Source organism: Danio rerio, chromosome 11 (assembly GCF_052040795.2).
Source record: "Danio rerio strain M-AB ecotype USA chromosome 11, GRCz13ab, whole genome shotgun sequence".
NCBI classification, from domain to species: domain Eukaryota; kingdom Metazoa; phylum Chordata; class Actinopteri; order Cypriniformes; family Danionidae; genus Danio; species Danio rerio.
In genome coordinates, this window is record NC_141031.1 from 21,045,062 (window position 1) to 21,061,299 (window position 16,238).

A 16,238-nucleotide genomic window follows, 5' to 3' on the forward strand; every position below is an offset into this window, starting at 1 on the left:
ACTTTTGTTTTCTCAGTAAATGTAATGGATAGCAGATAAATTAGTTTGTAAATAAAATATGTTACGTTTCGCAGAGATGGGTTGCAGCTGGAAGGACATACACTGCATAAAAATGTGCTGGATTAGTTGGTGGTTCATTCAGCTGTGGCGACCTCAGATTAATAAAGGGACTAAGCCGACAAGAAAATGAATGAATAAAATATGTTACATGTAACTACATTATTCCCCAGCAGTGCATATTATTAGAGATATTACACAGACTCAGATTCAGACGTGCCTTGCTGCCTTCAGAGCTAACCACTGTGAAGAGATTTGACAGCAATTCTAACAGTTAGAATAGACAGAATATGTATGAATACAACTTGTTGTTGGAGTAATGCATGTACTAAATAATAGTGATTACCTCGGCTAAAACTCTACTTTTAGGAATTACATTTACACCTAACAGGCTTAATAGTGACATCAAGTGTAATCTCAATCGCTCATTAAAGTAGGACTCCAGTTTGAAACGTTTGCATCAGGTGTTCTCTTTAATACACTTGCACCATACAAAAACTAAATTACAATTCAGACCACCAGATCTTTATTTATATACAATATGTAAACATCTACTGGTTCTTCATTAGACAGAAATCCTCTTTCTTTTTCTGTATATGGTTTGGAATAACATATTTATGCACTATTAACAGCATAACAAAGGAATGTTTCTGCTTGTGGTTCACATATACAGTATCTTATGGGGTCATACGACTCTGCTCTTCACTCACAAAGAATACAGCATCAAAATGAATGATATATGCAAAATTTAAAAAAAAAAAAACATTAAACAAGTACCTTCTTACATTACATACAGTATTTGTGAAGTTACAGTCATGTTAAAATCAGATTTTTTTAAAAATCTGTAAAATTGGCCAGTGTTTAAATAAAAAATATTCAGCTCTTTTGAAAGATCAAGAAGGACGCAAATGACAAAAACATTTTTGACACCAACAATAGTCATTCAACATTGAATTTTCAACTGTAAGGCAAATTCAAATGAAAAACAATATATACTGATGATAAAACTATAACATCAACAGTATCTCAGAGGTGAACGAAAATGAAAGGCATTTAAACAGATGGTTCAACCCAAAAAAATTCTAATTCAATTATCGTTTACTCACCCTGCACTTCTATTTTTCCCAGCAAAATCAGTTCAGTCAAACAGTGCATTTCAAAGAACCAATCCCACTCGATGCTCTTCCACGATGTAATCACATGATTCATTTAACATGTCGTTCCTCGTAAATCATAAGTACGTTCATATTTCTGTTATTAGTACGTGTTTATTATGTGTATAAGCAAACAAAAGAATCTCTTACATGCTTAAAACAAGTAGTAGAGGGTGGGAAAATGATGAGAGAATTCTTATTTTTGGTTGAACTATCCCTTTAAGACATAACCGGAAACCGGTCTCAGATTTATAATACTCTTTTCTATCTTTGATAAAAGATTTTTCAACATGTTGTTGCATCCTTTCTCTTTTCACAGAGACGCGCAACCGAACCAGAACAAGAAAATAATCGTATGTTTTTAAACAGTGTTTACTTGTCCAAGCGAAATATGGACAAGATATAATGTAGTCTCATAACCAAATGTTCTTTGCATGAATTATCATAAATAAGATATTCTAAGAATCCAGCACAGTACTGTACTTTAAAATACAAAAAAATAAAATAAAATTCTGATCTGAAATGAAGATTAAAAAAATGACCACTGTGAATGATCTTGATAATACTACAAATAAAAAGCAACCACATTCTGCACTAGTTTTTCAGACCGAACAACATTTGGCTGTTACTCATTCGGGAAAAATTTCAGACGATTAGGTGTTCTCAATATTATAAATATAACTTTGGCGACTCCAACTAAAATGTCAACAGACCTTACAGACGCAAAAGAAATAAACTTGACAACTCTCTCAGTTCTACAGCAAGAAATAATCGAGTGGTCTTAGATTTGGAACATTCAGACGTAGTCGTAACATAAAAGTACATTCAAACAAGACAAACATAGTTAAAAGGACTTTGTAATGAAGAGCTTGACAACATCTATGTACAGCTGTACAGATGTAAGTGCTGTTGTAGTGTGTGTTTTGTACATGTGAGCTAGGACATCGTGACAGTGACATTGTCCTTGGCTTTATCCACTTCACTGTCTTTGTCTGCAGGTGTGGAAGATACAGTCTCTCTTGGTGAGTTGGGTCCATTGTTTGGCTGCCCGGGAGCCTTTGGAGTAACATCTGTACTGCCTTCTGACTCTTGTTCTTGCTGCGATGATGTTGCTGGAATGTGTGAAGTATATTCATTATTTAATTCATTCTTAAAACAAGTATTTTATCCATATATACAGAGGTCAAAGAATTTTTACACTTTAGATTTTCAGAAATAACGTTCACTGCTGTATGCTTATATATAGTTGAATCCGAAATTATTAACCACCCTGAATTATTAGCCCCCTGTATATTTTTTCTGCAATTTCTGTTAAATAGAAAAAAAAAATTCCAACACATATTTAAACATAATATTTTTAAAAACTCATCTCTAATAACTGATTTATTTTTTCTTTGCCATGATGACAGTACATAATATTTTACGAGATATTTTTCCAGATAGTAGTATTCAGCTTACAGGGCACCTATGATGAAAATCATCTTTTTTAAAGCTGTTTGGACACAAATGTATGTAGTTATAGTGTGTATACAGTCATATTGGGGTGATTTAATATATTGTATGTAAGACAATAAGTCTTTTTTTATTTTCTGATGTTAAAATAGAATCAAAATCCCTCCCATTTTGAGGCCCACCTCAATGTGACGTAGGAGTGCAGTTTCCCCACCCACCGATTAGATTGACAGCAGCGTATTAACATGTTTCTGTAGTAATGCATGTAATCATATCCACGAGACAGGATGTGAGCAAAGCACCTGGAATTAAAAGGTCTGTTCAGCTCTCTGTGATCATCAGTCATCATCAAATGTGATCAAGAATGAGTTTAAAAAGTAAAAAAATAATAATAAATTTAAACCGTGCATGTTTGTAATAAAGTAAAGATGGTAAAATTGCTGTAATTTATCACCACAGCCGCATGTCAGTACAATTCTGCACAGAAGAACTTGCTTCAATTATTGAAGATAATAACAAAAATAAAGTAACAAGACCTTAAAGTGCTTAGAAAACTAATAAACTGAGATAGATTCTCTTCAATGATTATGCTTTGCACCATTTCTTTTAAAGTACTGTCAAAGTGTTTTCTTCTGAACAAAAACAAGTGCTTAAAGTGTTTAAATAACAAGTGCTCAAAGTGCTAAAGAACTGAACTGCTAAACTAAAGAATAGAAGTGAAATCAAGGCCATTATCACTTATTTTTTCTTTTTTTTCTGGGTTGTAAACAAAGTCCTGCACCAATTTCTTTTTGGATTTGGATTTGTCTGATTTGTAGATTATGTAGTCTATTTTAAAAACGGATATTATATAAGAACTATTAATAACTGTAATTTTCGAAATAGAAAAAAAGGTTGGTTTGTTGGTTGTACACTAAACATCAATAGCCTATTTGTTAAGTTTATGACGCAGCACAGAGGCAATCAGCATCAGCGCTGGTTTATGTCAACTCGTCTGTGTCAAACTGTGACCAGAAATATCCTTCTTTCATTTTGCTACTTTGGCAAAATACGTCTGTAGACACCTGTGTTTGCATGTGTCACTGTCCCGCGAGTAAACAAATATTTGTTGCGTATTTGGGGGCCAATCACAAAGAACACGCCTTTCCGTTCCAAAAACGCGAGGCGCACCGCACAGCCTATTATGTTGAAAAGTAAAAAAGAAGCACGGTGCTCTTTTGTATGTCACTAGGAAATGACTGAATCAGTTGAGCCGTATTGTACAAGAGTCGTGTTGCTGTTGATGTTATAATTGTAATTTTTATGAAATAAGATTTGTAGAGTCATAAAGCTCTGGATAACTTGAAACAGCGACCACAAGTGTTTCCTCCATCATTAAAAGTTCGCCAGTCACCTTGACAAAACAAACCACGCTGTCACCTCAACAGAAATCCTGCAGTGCTTTCATTTGATTGAAAAATGAAAAAGACGCGATGTAACACGCTTATTCCGCTCGAGCACACAGAGCCTAACAGCAAAACGTGAGGTGCTCATGGCGCATAAGTAACGCGTAAAACACTCACGGCCGTTGATAAACCATTCAACAGATGCCCCTGTGAACGCAAAAAGCTTGTTTGCTGTTATTGGCCCCTTATGCAGCCAAACAATGAAATACATAAAATAGTATTTTTTTTAATTGTTATCAATCGGTTACAAACACACCCTTTCAATTAACGGCTACTCGATTATTTTGAGCATCCCTAATTAAACCGCATGTGCAGGATCTAAAAAAGAATTTTTTTCCCCCACGGCCATATACATAACGGATGTCCAAACAGTAGTGGAAATTAAGAGCAGAAAATTCTGAAAGCTATAATAAATAATCTGATGTGTGTTTTGAGCTGAAACTTTACAGACCTATTCTGGAGACACAAAAAATCTTGAAAAAGGGGTAAAAAAGGTGCCCTTTAAAGTGCAATCTAAAGACTTAACTAGGTTAGGTAAGTTAACTTAATAGGCAAGTCATTGTTTAATGCAAAGAAATATTGCAAAGTATTGCTTGAGGGGGATAATAATAATGACCCTAAAAAAGGTAAAAAAAAAATAAAATAAAACAGCTTTATTCTAGTCAAAATAAAACAAATAAGACTCTACAGAAAAATTAATTGTACTAAATACTGTGAAAAATTTCATGCTGTTAAACATAATTTGGGAAATATCTGAAAGGAAAAAAAATTATAACAGGAAGGCTAATAATTCTGACTTCAATTGTATGTATGCATTATAAAGCTCCTCTTTGTCATTGGATTAATTTTGATCTCCACTGTGTGCTGATTCTGAGCCTCTGCTACATCTTACCAGACTGTGTGCAGGACTTCATGTGCTCAGGCCAGTGTGCTTGCTGGCAGGGGTAGTCGCAGTAGCTGGTGTTCCAACAGCAGTAGAAAATGGCCTCTTTTCTGCAGTTTGCACACCACTGCTTCTTTTTAGTTTCATCCACAGCCTGCTGTTTTTCCATCTCCATCTGCTTCTTGACCTCAGCTACGATCCGTTCTCGCTCCTGCTCGAGACTCTGCCTCATCTCTGCCATGGTTAGTTCTGAGCAGATCACATTAACAAACATAAACATACAAATATGGATTATGGATGAAAAGGATATATTGTAGTAATGTCAGTTCTCAGTAGTGATGCTCCGATTATAAATTTTGATGCTGATACTAAGTACCAATTCCTTGACATGGTGATCGGCTAATACCGAGTGTCGATTCTGATGCTTCAAGCTTTATGATGCATAAAGCACATTTTTCCTCTAAGTATGAATCTTAAGTGGAGATCCATCCTTACCTAAGATAATAATGCATAGTCTCATAATGCATAGGAAGTTAAAATGCACTTATAAACTGTGCCCCTAACTACTGTTTATTACAATAAGTATATTACAACAAGTTGTATCATTAAATATTCAGTTTTTATTTTTATCAAGTCGCTCCAATAAACTGTATAAACAGAGGTCGCACCACATCTGTAGATATTTCAGCTGCTATGACACAAGTGCAGTGATCGCTCCTACACATCATTTATCTGCTGATCTATAACCTGGTGTGCACGTGCATCTTTCTCTGCTTGTAAACTCAACAATCACTTGTGATCAGCTCATGAGATTAGCCTGATCAGCAAGTACCAATCAAGTCAGGAAATTTGATTATCTCTGATACCAATCTCTAGCCGATTGATCGGACCATCCCTAGTTCTCAACTAATATGATTGATTTGTTATTTATTGCTAAAGCAGACACAGGGTAATTGTTAATCAAAAATTTAATAATCATCATATAAAAATAAAGAGTCCAAAATTGTACAAATAGTTAAGCCAGTCAGTTAACATGAACTAACAATGAACAACTTCATTTTCATTAACTTACGTTAACAAAGATGAATACAGCAATAAATGTAGTGTTCACTGTTTGCTTGTGTTTATTTAAATACCAAACTAACAATAACTAAATGACTATTATTTTAAAGTGTGACCATGTTTGTGTAATGTAAAAAACATTTTAAATAATCAAAATAATTTTTTACATCAACAATACGCTTTTGTGTTATCTTAATGTTTCCTCACACAACTGTCAATGCCAATAAGGAGCCTTTATTTATAAGAGTGGATCTGAATTTGCGTTTATGAATTATTGAATAAATAAACTACACAAAGTCACAGCATAAGTTTCTATTTTTTTTACATTATACATTAAGATGTGATTTGATTATGAATTTGAGCATCAAAAATAAATAACTTCAGGTTTTATTTTGAATTTAAAAGAAAAATTTTTTTATAGAACTTTAATATCAGAAGATTTATATAAAAGATTGGTTCTTCATAGTTTATATTTCACAGTTGCATTCATGATTTTCTCGTGCAATTCTGAGATTTTCTCCTTATATTCAGAAGTGTGAGCTATTATCTCAAAATTGCAAGAGAACAAAAAGAACAAAAAGTCACATTGTAAGATTTATATTTTTGATTCTGTGGTGGAAATGGTATTTCATATTCCCACACATATCATTTAACTATATAACATATACAGTGCTCAGCATAACCATTTTATCCATTTCTCAGTGAATGTAGGCAATGCATTTTGGTGCATTTTAACAAAACAGATTTATTAAAAGGATATATTTATTAAAATAATATTTTAGCCACCAAACATTAAGGGTGTCACGATCCTCCGAATCCTTGATTCGATTACATTTTCGATTCTAAAGGCTGGATTCGATTCGATTTTCGATTATGAATAATTAATTAATTAATGACCAATTAATTATTTGTAGCCTACCGTTTAAACTACCTGACCTGCATGGTCTTTGTTTTACCCATAAACAAATCATACAGTAAATGAATAAAGGCAAGATACACACATAATTACCACCTGTCAATCACTTTTTCTGCGGGACTCGTGAATAGGCAGTGATCTGTGTCGTTATAATGGCGTCGGTAAAAAAAGACGCACAACCAACAGGAACCAGCCAACAGTATCTGAGGTGTTCGCTAAAATGACTAAGTACAAGTGAGTGAAAGATTGAAGCAGTCTACTGATCCTCTGACTGCCTGAACCCGCTGTCTCGAGCCCAAGGCTGTGTGTGTGCGTCTGTGTCTGTGTGTGTGTCAGAGGTAGAGAGGAAGGAGGGCTGCTCAGAAATGCTACACGCCACTGTGGATGTCAAATCGTTGACGTTCTAAAATGCCATTTAAAAACAAAGACAGTGTAAACAGGGCCAGAGTGTGTACTTTTCGCGAGCGGATTTGCAACGGGGGCGGGCGGAGGATCGCGATGCCAGTGTTGTCAATCGGACGACCCTTACGTAATACGTACATAGCAGAGCTTGCAAAACTGTGTTTTTTTTTGTCGACAACACGAACGTTGTCAACATAACTCACTGGAAATCCAATGCGTACACACCGGCGACTTCATTGAAAGAGGAGAGGTTTAAAGTTCTGCAGTTCAACAAGCACTTCAACAAGCCTGTTATTTTCATGGGGGCGTGGCAGCATGGACGATTCTATTTTTTGATTCGATAATCGAAATTGAGCATAAATTTCGATCGATTTCGATTAAAAATCGAAATCGTGACACCCCTACCAAACATATTTAGAAACAATACAAATTCAATTAAATTCAAGCAAAATATTGCAAAAATAAATTACAATCTACAAAATTTCAACTTAATTTTTCAGATTTTTTTGCTTCTCTCGATTTTTCCTCTTTTTAAATTTGTATTTCATATTTTTCCATAAAATATAAGTTTGGGTGTCATAGTTTTTGGACAGTTATCTTAAGTTATTTTGATAGATAAACTTCAGATTTGGCTTCAGTACTGCCTAATCTAATGTATATGCACAAATATAATACTGTGCAGCTTCCTATAAAAATATTAATTTAAAAGATAAAATTGTGAGGGGTGTACTCAGCACTGTAGATAGTTATTAATATATTAGCTATAACAAGATTTTAATTATCAGTTTATTGGTCAGAATGCTGAGGCTGGAGCATTCATAAGGTAATAATAATAACAAAAACAATAATAACTACGTACCTAAATTGTGCTTCATCTCTGACAGCTCTTGCTGATGTAGCCACTGCAGTTTTTCAATTTCAATTCGCAACCGTCTAATCTGTAACAGGGTAAAAATGCTGTATTATTCATATCCTCAAATTGTTAAATTATTCACAAACAATACTTTGTTTATTTCTAGAGTTCCAAAATAAATCCCAACCTCAGCTATTGTGTTTCCTGATGTACTCTTGGTAAGATCATTATATATCTCATTCATCGTCCCTTTAATGGCATCCATGATCTGTTAATAAAACACATGCGGTAAAAATCAGTTATTATATTCATAAGCCAATTTAAATGATTTTTGTCTTCTATTGTTAATATGAACCTCAGCAATCTCACTTTGTTAGTGTACTTGGCTATGTCAGCCGCTACGTCTGCAGAGGTGGTGGGAATCTGGAAGTCTCCAGCTGTGGCTGATGTTGAAGAAGAGCTGACAGTGGATCCTGCCATAATGGTGGCCGACACCGGTGTGCTGGTTACCAGTGTGACCGCAGAGGTGGAGGTGGTGTGAGAGGAGTCTTTCTGTACTGTTGGATGAAAACACAACACAGTTTTTTTTAATAATAATAGTATTCAGTTCTTTTACATTAAAACATTAAAAGAACACTTCACTTTTATAAAATAGTGTCATTTTACAACCCATAAACAGTTTTATCATATTTGAATCCATTCAGCCAATCTCCGGGTCTAGCAGGAGCACTTTTAGCTTAGCTTAGCATAAATCATTAAATCGGATTAGACCAGGGGTGTCCAAACTCAGTCCTGGAGGGCCGGTGTCCTGCATATTTTAGTTCTAACCCCAGTTAAACACACCTGAACCCGCTAATCAAGCTATTTCTTGATGTACTTGAATTTTCCAGGCAAGCGTGTTGATGGAAGTTGGAGCTAAACTATGCAGGAAACTGGCCCTCCAGGACAGAGTTTGGACACCTCTGGATTAGTCCATTAACATGTCACTCAAAAACATTCAAAAAAGGGTTTTGATCCATTTTTCCCATTTAAAGCTTGACTCTTCTGTACTTACATCATGTACTAAAAACAATGGAAAAATCAAAGTTGCTATTTTCTAGATCATAAACTACACTCACATTCCTGCATAATAATTTAGGAATTTTACTGCTGTACCATGGCTAATAAGCCTATTTCCAAAAACAGTGTTCCAGTGTGTACCACAGACAATTGCAAAGATTATCCATTATCTATGGTCAAAGTAATTTTAACCCATTTAAATGTAATGTACAGTATTACTTTTAAATAGAACAAGTTGGTTATGAACATTTTAAAGCCAGCAAAAAAGTGTCATTTGTGGCCCTTTGCATTTTAAGTGGTTTAAATGTGGACTCTGAACTTGAACATTTAGAAAGTTATTTTTTGCCAGTGTAAGTGAGGATTGTCGATCTAAGTAAATTATGATGTAAAAAAAATATAATATTAAAATATAAGAATATAAAAAAACTTCAAAACACTGAGTCACTACAGCCTCCATTGTAGTATTGCTAGTTCGCAGTACAGTTAACTGTTAGTCATGAACATGCTGATGAATGACAAAACTCTTTAAAACTGATCTTAGATAAATTTAAACTCTCAGCTGAAAAGGATAATACAGAAGAGCCTAGTATGAAAAGAGTAAATGTGATGAGTTGAACACAAAATATGGCTTGATGAAATAAAGTGAGAGCAGACCACAGTGAACACTGTGCTTGAAGATTTGATCAGTTGATTGTAGCACTGAAAATATGTCAACTTAACTGACATCTCACAAAAATGAATCCAGAGCATGAATACAATTTAAAATGTTTTAAGTAATTAAGTAAAGCTGTTAATTTGAGGGTTTTTTGCGTCTTGGGGGGGGGGGTGAAAGGTTTCGCCCGACACAAAGAGAGGGTCTCTGCTAAAAAAGTTTGAGAACCACTGATCTACGTTGACAAAAAATGGTCAAAGTAATTTTAAACCACTCACGCTTGAGAAAACACAACAAAGAACGTAATTTGATACTTGTGTGCTATTTTCTGGCAAAACACAAAAAGGCTCAGATAGTGTGGAATTATTTTCTCTTTTGTGTCTTTTTAGGCCATGGACAGGCAAACACAAACAAAACTTTGTCAAAAAACCTGTCTTGGCAGGTTTATATGTGAGTGAGCATAGGTTATACCATAATTAAACATTTAAAAGTTTACAGTCTACAGGGTCTGTGCATTAGCTTTCAAAATAGATTATGTTACAATATTCATTCATTTTCTTTTCGGCTTAATCCCTTTATTAATTAGGGGTCGCCACAGCGAAATGAACCGCCAACTTATTCAGCATATGTTTTTTTACGCATCGAATGCCCATACAGCTGCAACCCAGAACAGGGAAACACCCATACACTCTTGTATTTACACCCACATATACACTACAGGCAATTTAGCTTATTCAATTCACCTATAGCTCATGTCTTTGGACTGTGGGGAAAACCGAAGCACCCAGGGGAAACCCACGCAAACACGGGGAGAACATGCAAACTCCACACAGAAACGGCAACTGACCCAGCCAGGGCTCGAACTAGCGACCTTCTTGCTGTGAGGCGACAGTGCTACCCACTGCGCCTCCATGTCGCCCCTATGTTACCTTAGTAATAATTAATTTATATAATTCACTGGATGACTTTAATCATAGAATATTACAGCACATTACATTTCATTTCCTAACAATAAATTGTGGCCAGTGAAAATAATAACCAGCATGGTACTTTGAAGAAACTAGCCTCAGTGGGTGGAAAGTAAGAAAGTAAATGTCAATTATATATTTCTTAATCTTAGTTAATGTTAACAAATGTTAATGTTATTTGGGACTTGAGGAGCTGCGCATCGGTAGATTTGCTCTTCAGTGTTTGGACTTTCAAAACTAAACTGAAATGAACTAAACTCAACTTCAATTCTTAATACTGGACTGACCCAGTTTAAATTTACTAGAACTTCTATGTTAAGCTGCTGTGACACAATCTACATTGTAAAAGAGAAATAAAGATGAATTGAACTGATTTTTTTATTGTTATTATATAACAATGTGTCTGTAAATGCTAACAAGACTAAGATTATGAAATGCTAGTTAGAAATCCTTGTTAGTTCATGCTATTGTGTGATGTCATCTAATGCAAAAAAAAGGATTTTAAAAAATGTTTTTAGAAAAATGCATAAAAACACAAATATTGTGAAGTTCTGTTACAGTTAAAAATAACTGAATGCAATAACTGAATGCAGTCATTATAATATGATGATTAAAAATGCTATTCGTATTTTATATTAAATTGCCAATAATATTTTTATAGAAACCTTTATTTTTTAAAGATTTTATAGACAATGTTTACTTGAAATACAATTTAATGTAACAGTATAAATGGTTTTCATATCTACTATGACTGCACACCTTTCATAGACTGTCGTGTTTGGTATCTGGTGCTGGACGAAGCCTGCTGTCCAGACGAGGAAGAGGAGACCTGTGCCTGCTGCTGGGGCTGCTGGTTGCGTTGCACCTGCGTCAACACCTGGGCCTGTGTGGCAGGCTGTGTTTGGCCCTGCTGCTGTCTCTGCACCTTCTGCATGTGCCACTTCTGACTGGACGTCTGAAATTTAGTGGAGGGGTTCCAGACGACGGCCTGCTGCACCACAGGTACGGTTTCCCTGGGCAGTAAGGGCCGCTGTTTCTTCACTGTGCTGGTGTTGATGGGCGAGGAGCTGCTGGCGGTGGAGGCTGTGCTGATGGGCAAAGTGGAGGAGGTCAGACTGGTGCTGCTCGCAGCTCCGGTGAGGGGGATTATGTTAAGGGGGACGGCCATGGGGGATTGAGATGGGTCTTTCATAGTTGGAGAAGAGGAAAGGACTGTGTTCTGAGGCTGGGTGAGAGAACTTGTAATTGGCGTTGTTTTACCTACATCAAAAAAAAAAAAAAAAATCAAGGTTATTTACTAAAACCCCCAAAAAATTTTTAATTGTTACATAAACACTGACATAAATAGACATTTAATTTAAGATAATTGCAAAGTCATTCATACATTCATTATCTTGTGGCTTAGTCCCTTTATTAATGCGGGGTCGCCACAGCGGAATCCCAACAAACACAGTTACGTTGTAGCGATGTCTGCACAACGTTGTATTTTTTCAAAGGCAACGTTGCCGCTTACGTGCTCGCTACATTGTCACAACGTAGAAATGTAAGACGTGAGAAGGCTGTAGCAACGTTGTCGTGCGACATTCAGCAACCGCGAGGCGGCGTTCTTACTACTTGTATTAATATTTTTTGTGGCAGTTTATCAATACTGCCTAGAATACAGGATAAGCAGCAATTCTTTTCCAGTATTGCTTAATATGAAATATTGTTCATTTATTTTTCCTATTTAATTTAACAATTGCATGTGTAAACTTTAAAGTGTTTAAAATAACACACAAATGAATATAATCAAACTTTTTATTATATATTTCACAACATTTAATACATACAGTACACATCTAATTATAAGCAAACAGTATATGTTTAGAGTATATGTTTAGATTATATATATATATATATATATATATATATATATATATATATATATATATATATATATATATATATATATATATAATTAAACTAAAGGGTAAACAAACAAGAAAAGCAAACAAGAAATCATTAAAATGTAAATATACATATAAATAAATATATAAATTAAAATTCAGACACTGGGCAGTGAAGCTCTGGACTGGAGAATACAGCAGACCGGGGAGCGCAGCTGAAGACCAGTCGTAGTTGTTGGTATGGAGAAAGCAGTCAGAGGAAGAAACAAATCCAACAGATAATCCAGCTTCAGAGATCCACAGCAGACACAAGTCAAAATAGGCAGTGAACAAGAGAGGACAGATGGAAACAACTATGACTAGCAAGTTATTGAAGTTTCAGACATTTATTGTAATTTCATTACATATAAAATCTCCAGTGAGTAATTATGTAGCCTACTTTATTTTATTGCTTTAATATATCATATACCAAAATTACATACAATTAAATGAATTTAGAGATACAGGGAAAACAGGTTTGAGTTAACAGAAGTCAGAGTTAGTCTCCCAATACTTACTTAAATTATGAGAAGAGAAAGAAGAGGTCCTATAGTTGTGGCGTTGCTCGCTGTAAATGGAATGTTAAAATTAGTGTCATTTCAATAACAGCTGTACAAAATAATAAAGTAATTTTTCATAAGCATGATCTATTTTCCACATTATGAACATGCTGTTTTAGGTAACGATACTACATTTATTATGATAGTAAATAGAGTAGTATACTTCTTACCTCATTCAATTATTCTTTCCATAGATCAGGAATTACAGCAACACTGATCTGAGGTGAATTCAACAGCTGAAAAAATTCTGAAAGACAAGTTACATAAGTAATTTGAAAACAACAGTGAGTGGTTAAACAATAGAGTTTTATGCAACTTACACATACTTAAAATCCAGAAATTATCAATAGAAGATTACCTCCATGTGAAAATAGCCTGTTGAGCAAAGAAAAGAGTGGGTTTTAAATAAAACATCAAAAGATAAATCAAAATAGAAATTTAGACTAGCAGACCTTTTTATTAATATCTATATTAATCAGGCATATGAACATCAACTTATATACTTTAACTTATAGGGATAGCTCACCCAAAACTGACAATTCTGCCATTTAGCCTCATCCTTTATTTGATCCAAACTTATTTAGCTTTTTTTCTGCTAAACAATAAAAAAGATGTATTAAATAAAGCTGGAAAACTGTAACTATTTAATTCCATAGTGTTTTCCTACTATGAAAGCAAATGCTTACAGTCTTTAGTGTTCAATAGAATAAAGAAACTTAAAGGTTTGGAATCACTTAGGCTATTATTTACAGGGCAAATAATTCGTGAGTACATATCATTTTTGAGTGAACTGTTCCTTTAACGGGACGCAAACTGCACAGAGATGTTTTGTATTTAAAAGTTATTTTGTGTGTTTTGTAAAAAGTGGATCGGCTCGTGTGATAAAGTATCAGACTGATCACTATGGATATGGAAAAAACTGAACTTCAAAAACATTATTTTCCATTTGACTAAAGACTAAGCGTAGGTAAATAATCAGGAAATGTTTTATCGAAAGATTTAACATAATGATTTTAATGTTGTTGCCGTCCGTGAACGGAATGCTGAAATGTTACTCGCTCGTAATAACTTCATTACGGCTTTTGTGTGTGTGTAATGTTGGAACAGATTGTTGTCGAAATCGTAGGTTTGTTTGAATATTCACGATTTACGTATCTTATTTAGCAAGAAGAAATAAAACAATACTCACGTCTCCTCGGTCGTTGATGAATGAGACGACGGCTTGTTGAAATTTAAACTGATTCAGCTGTGACCAGTAAATGTTGTACAGTGGTCGTCCACGCCACCCAAGCACAACCTAAAGTATGCGGCCCTCGTGATGTTTAAATGGCAACCTTATGTCATCGTTGTGACAACGTTTAGCAACAACGTAGAATCCTCAACCTTTTTGCAAGGTTGGTACAACGTTGTAGGAAGGTCGCTACGTTGAGGCAACGTTGTGTGTTTGTTGGGAATAAACCGCCAACTTATCCAGCAAGTTTTTACGCAGCAGATGCCATTCCAGCCGCAACCCATCTCTGGGAAACATCCACACACACACACACACACTACGGACAATTTAGCCTACCCAATTCACCTGTAACTTACCGCATGTCTTTGGACTGTGTCTTTGGACATTTGTTTCAGTTCAATGTGATGTAGTAAATAACTACAAATAGAAAACCCTAACTTATAAAAGACAATGAAAAGGCCTACTAAAGTCACGTTAGATCAAAATAATTTCATTTTTAATCAAACAATCATTTTTAATCAGAATAACAGTTAGATTTTGCAATAAAACTTAATTTCTTTGTCCAGCAGAGTTGGGCATGCCCATTTCACTTGTAGCATAGTTCAAAATATCAAAAAAGAAATAACGTTAGAGCTAAATAGACTTGATGTCTAAGGTAAAGTTACTACACATTATCGTATACTCGTTACTGCATTTAGTTATAACGTTAACGTGCCTACCTCGCAAGTACACACACCAGTAGACATTAATTATCGACGGTAATTTTAATGGTTTTATTATTTTACCTGTTACTATATTACCTCAAAATTATCGGTACAAAAAAAACTTCAACAACGAACAAAACAATCGGCTGGTCAAAAAGACGACGAACAGTGAACGATATTTATATTAATACTGACCTCTGAGGTGATTCTCACTACAGTGCAGGGCTGAGATGCTAGATGGCGCCAGATGAACAAGAGAGCGAGCCACGTGATCTAACATCCGGTTTGCCCCAGAGCCATATTTTAATAACGTTCACATTTGTTGTAAATAAATAGACCAGGGGTCACCAACCTTTTGGAAACCGAGAGCTACTTCTTGGGTACCGATTAGTGTGAAGGGCTACCAGTTATTATATAACACATTTTTCTTAATTTACTTTAATTACATGTTATTATTCATCATCATCATTTTCTTGTCGGCTTAGTCCCTTTTTATTAATCCGGGGTCGCCACAGCAGAATGAACCGCCAACTTATCCAGCAAGTTTTTACGCAGCAGATGCCATTCCAGCCGCAACCCATCTCTGGGAAACATCCACACACACACACACACACTACGGACAATTTAGCCTACCCAATTCACCTGTAACTTACCGCATGTCTTTGGACTGTGTCTTTGGACATTTGTTTCAGTTCAATGTGATGTAGTAAATAACTACAAATAGAAAACCCTAACTTATAAAAGACAATGAAAAGGCCTACTAAAGTCACGTTAGATCAAAATAATTTCATTTTTAATCAAACAATCATTTTTAATCAGAATAACAGTTAGATTTTGCAATAAAACTTAATTTCTTTGTCCAGCAGAGTTGGGCATGCCCATTTCACTTGTAGCATAGTTCAAAATATCAAAAAA

At 35.0% G+C, this 16,238-nt stretch overlaps 1 protein-coding gene and 1 long non-coding RNA gene across 15 annotated transcripts in view; both read right to left on the reverse strand.

The window, feature by feature from the left end:
* Window positions 1-502: 502 nt before the first annotated feature.
* zmynd8 (zinc finger, MYND-type containing 8) overlaps window positions 503-16,238 on the reverse strand; it is a 43,942-nt gene continuing 28,206 nt past the window's right edge. For all 7 annotated transcript variants that reach the window (XM_087273553.1, XM_087273549.1, XM_087273552.1 and 4 more), the window contains 6 exons: window positions 11,663-12,163; window positions 8,594-8,781; window positions 8,412-8,492; window positions 8,231-8,309; window positions 5,001-5,240; window positions 503-2,323 (listed from right to left, as the gene is read on the reverse strand). In XM_087273553.1, the coding sequence (XP_087129679.1) occupies window positions 2,148-2,323; window positions 5,001-5,240; window positions 8,231-8,309; window positions 8,412-8,492; window positions 8,594-8,781; window positions 11,663-12,163 (1,265 nt within the window). In that variant the 3' untranslated portion in view covers window positions 503-2,147. The remainder of the gene's footprint in view (window positions 2,324-5,000; window positions 5,241-8,230; window positions 8,310-8,411; window positions 8,493-8,593; window positions 8,782-11,662; window positions 12,164-16,238) is intronic.
* LOC147841759 (uncharacterized) lies at window positions 12,939-14,800 on the reverse strand. Of its 8 annotated transcripts, none has more exons than XR_015502542.1 (6): window positions 14,578-14,800; window positions 13,915-13,980; window positions 13,747-13,763; window positions 13,559-13,635; window positions 13,347-13,396; window positions 12,939-13,076 (listed from the first exon to the last, which is right to left on the reverse strand). It is a non-coding gene; the product is annotated as an uncharacterized LOC147841759 (long non-coding RNA). The 8 variants fall into 8 exon arrangements; XR_015502539.1 differs by having other exon boundaries at window positions 13,715-13,763; XR_015502541.1 differs by having other exon boundaries at window positions 13,915-13,983.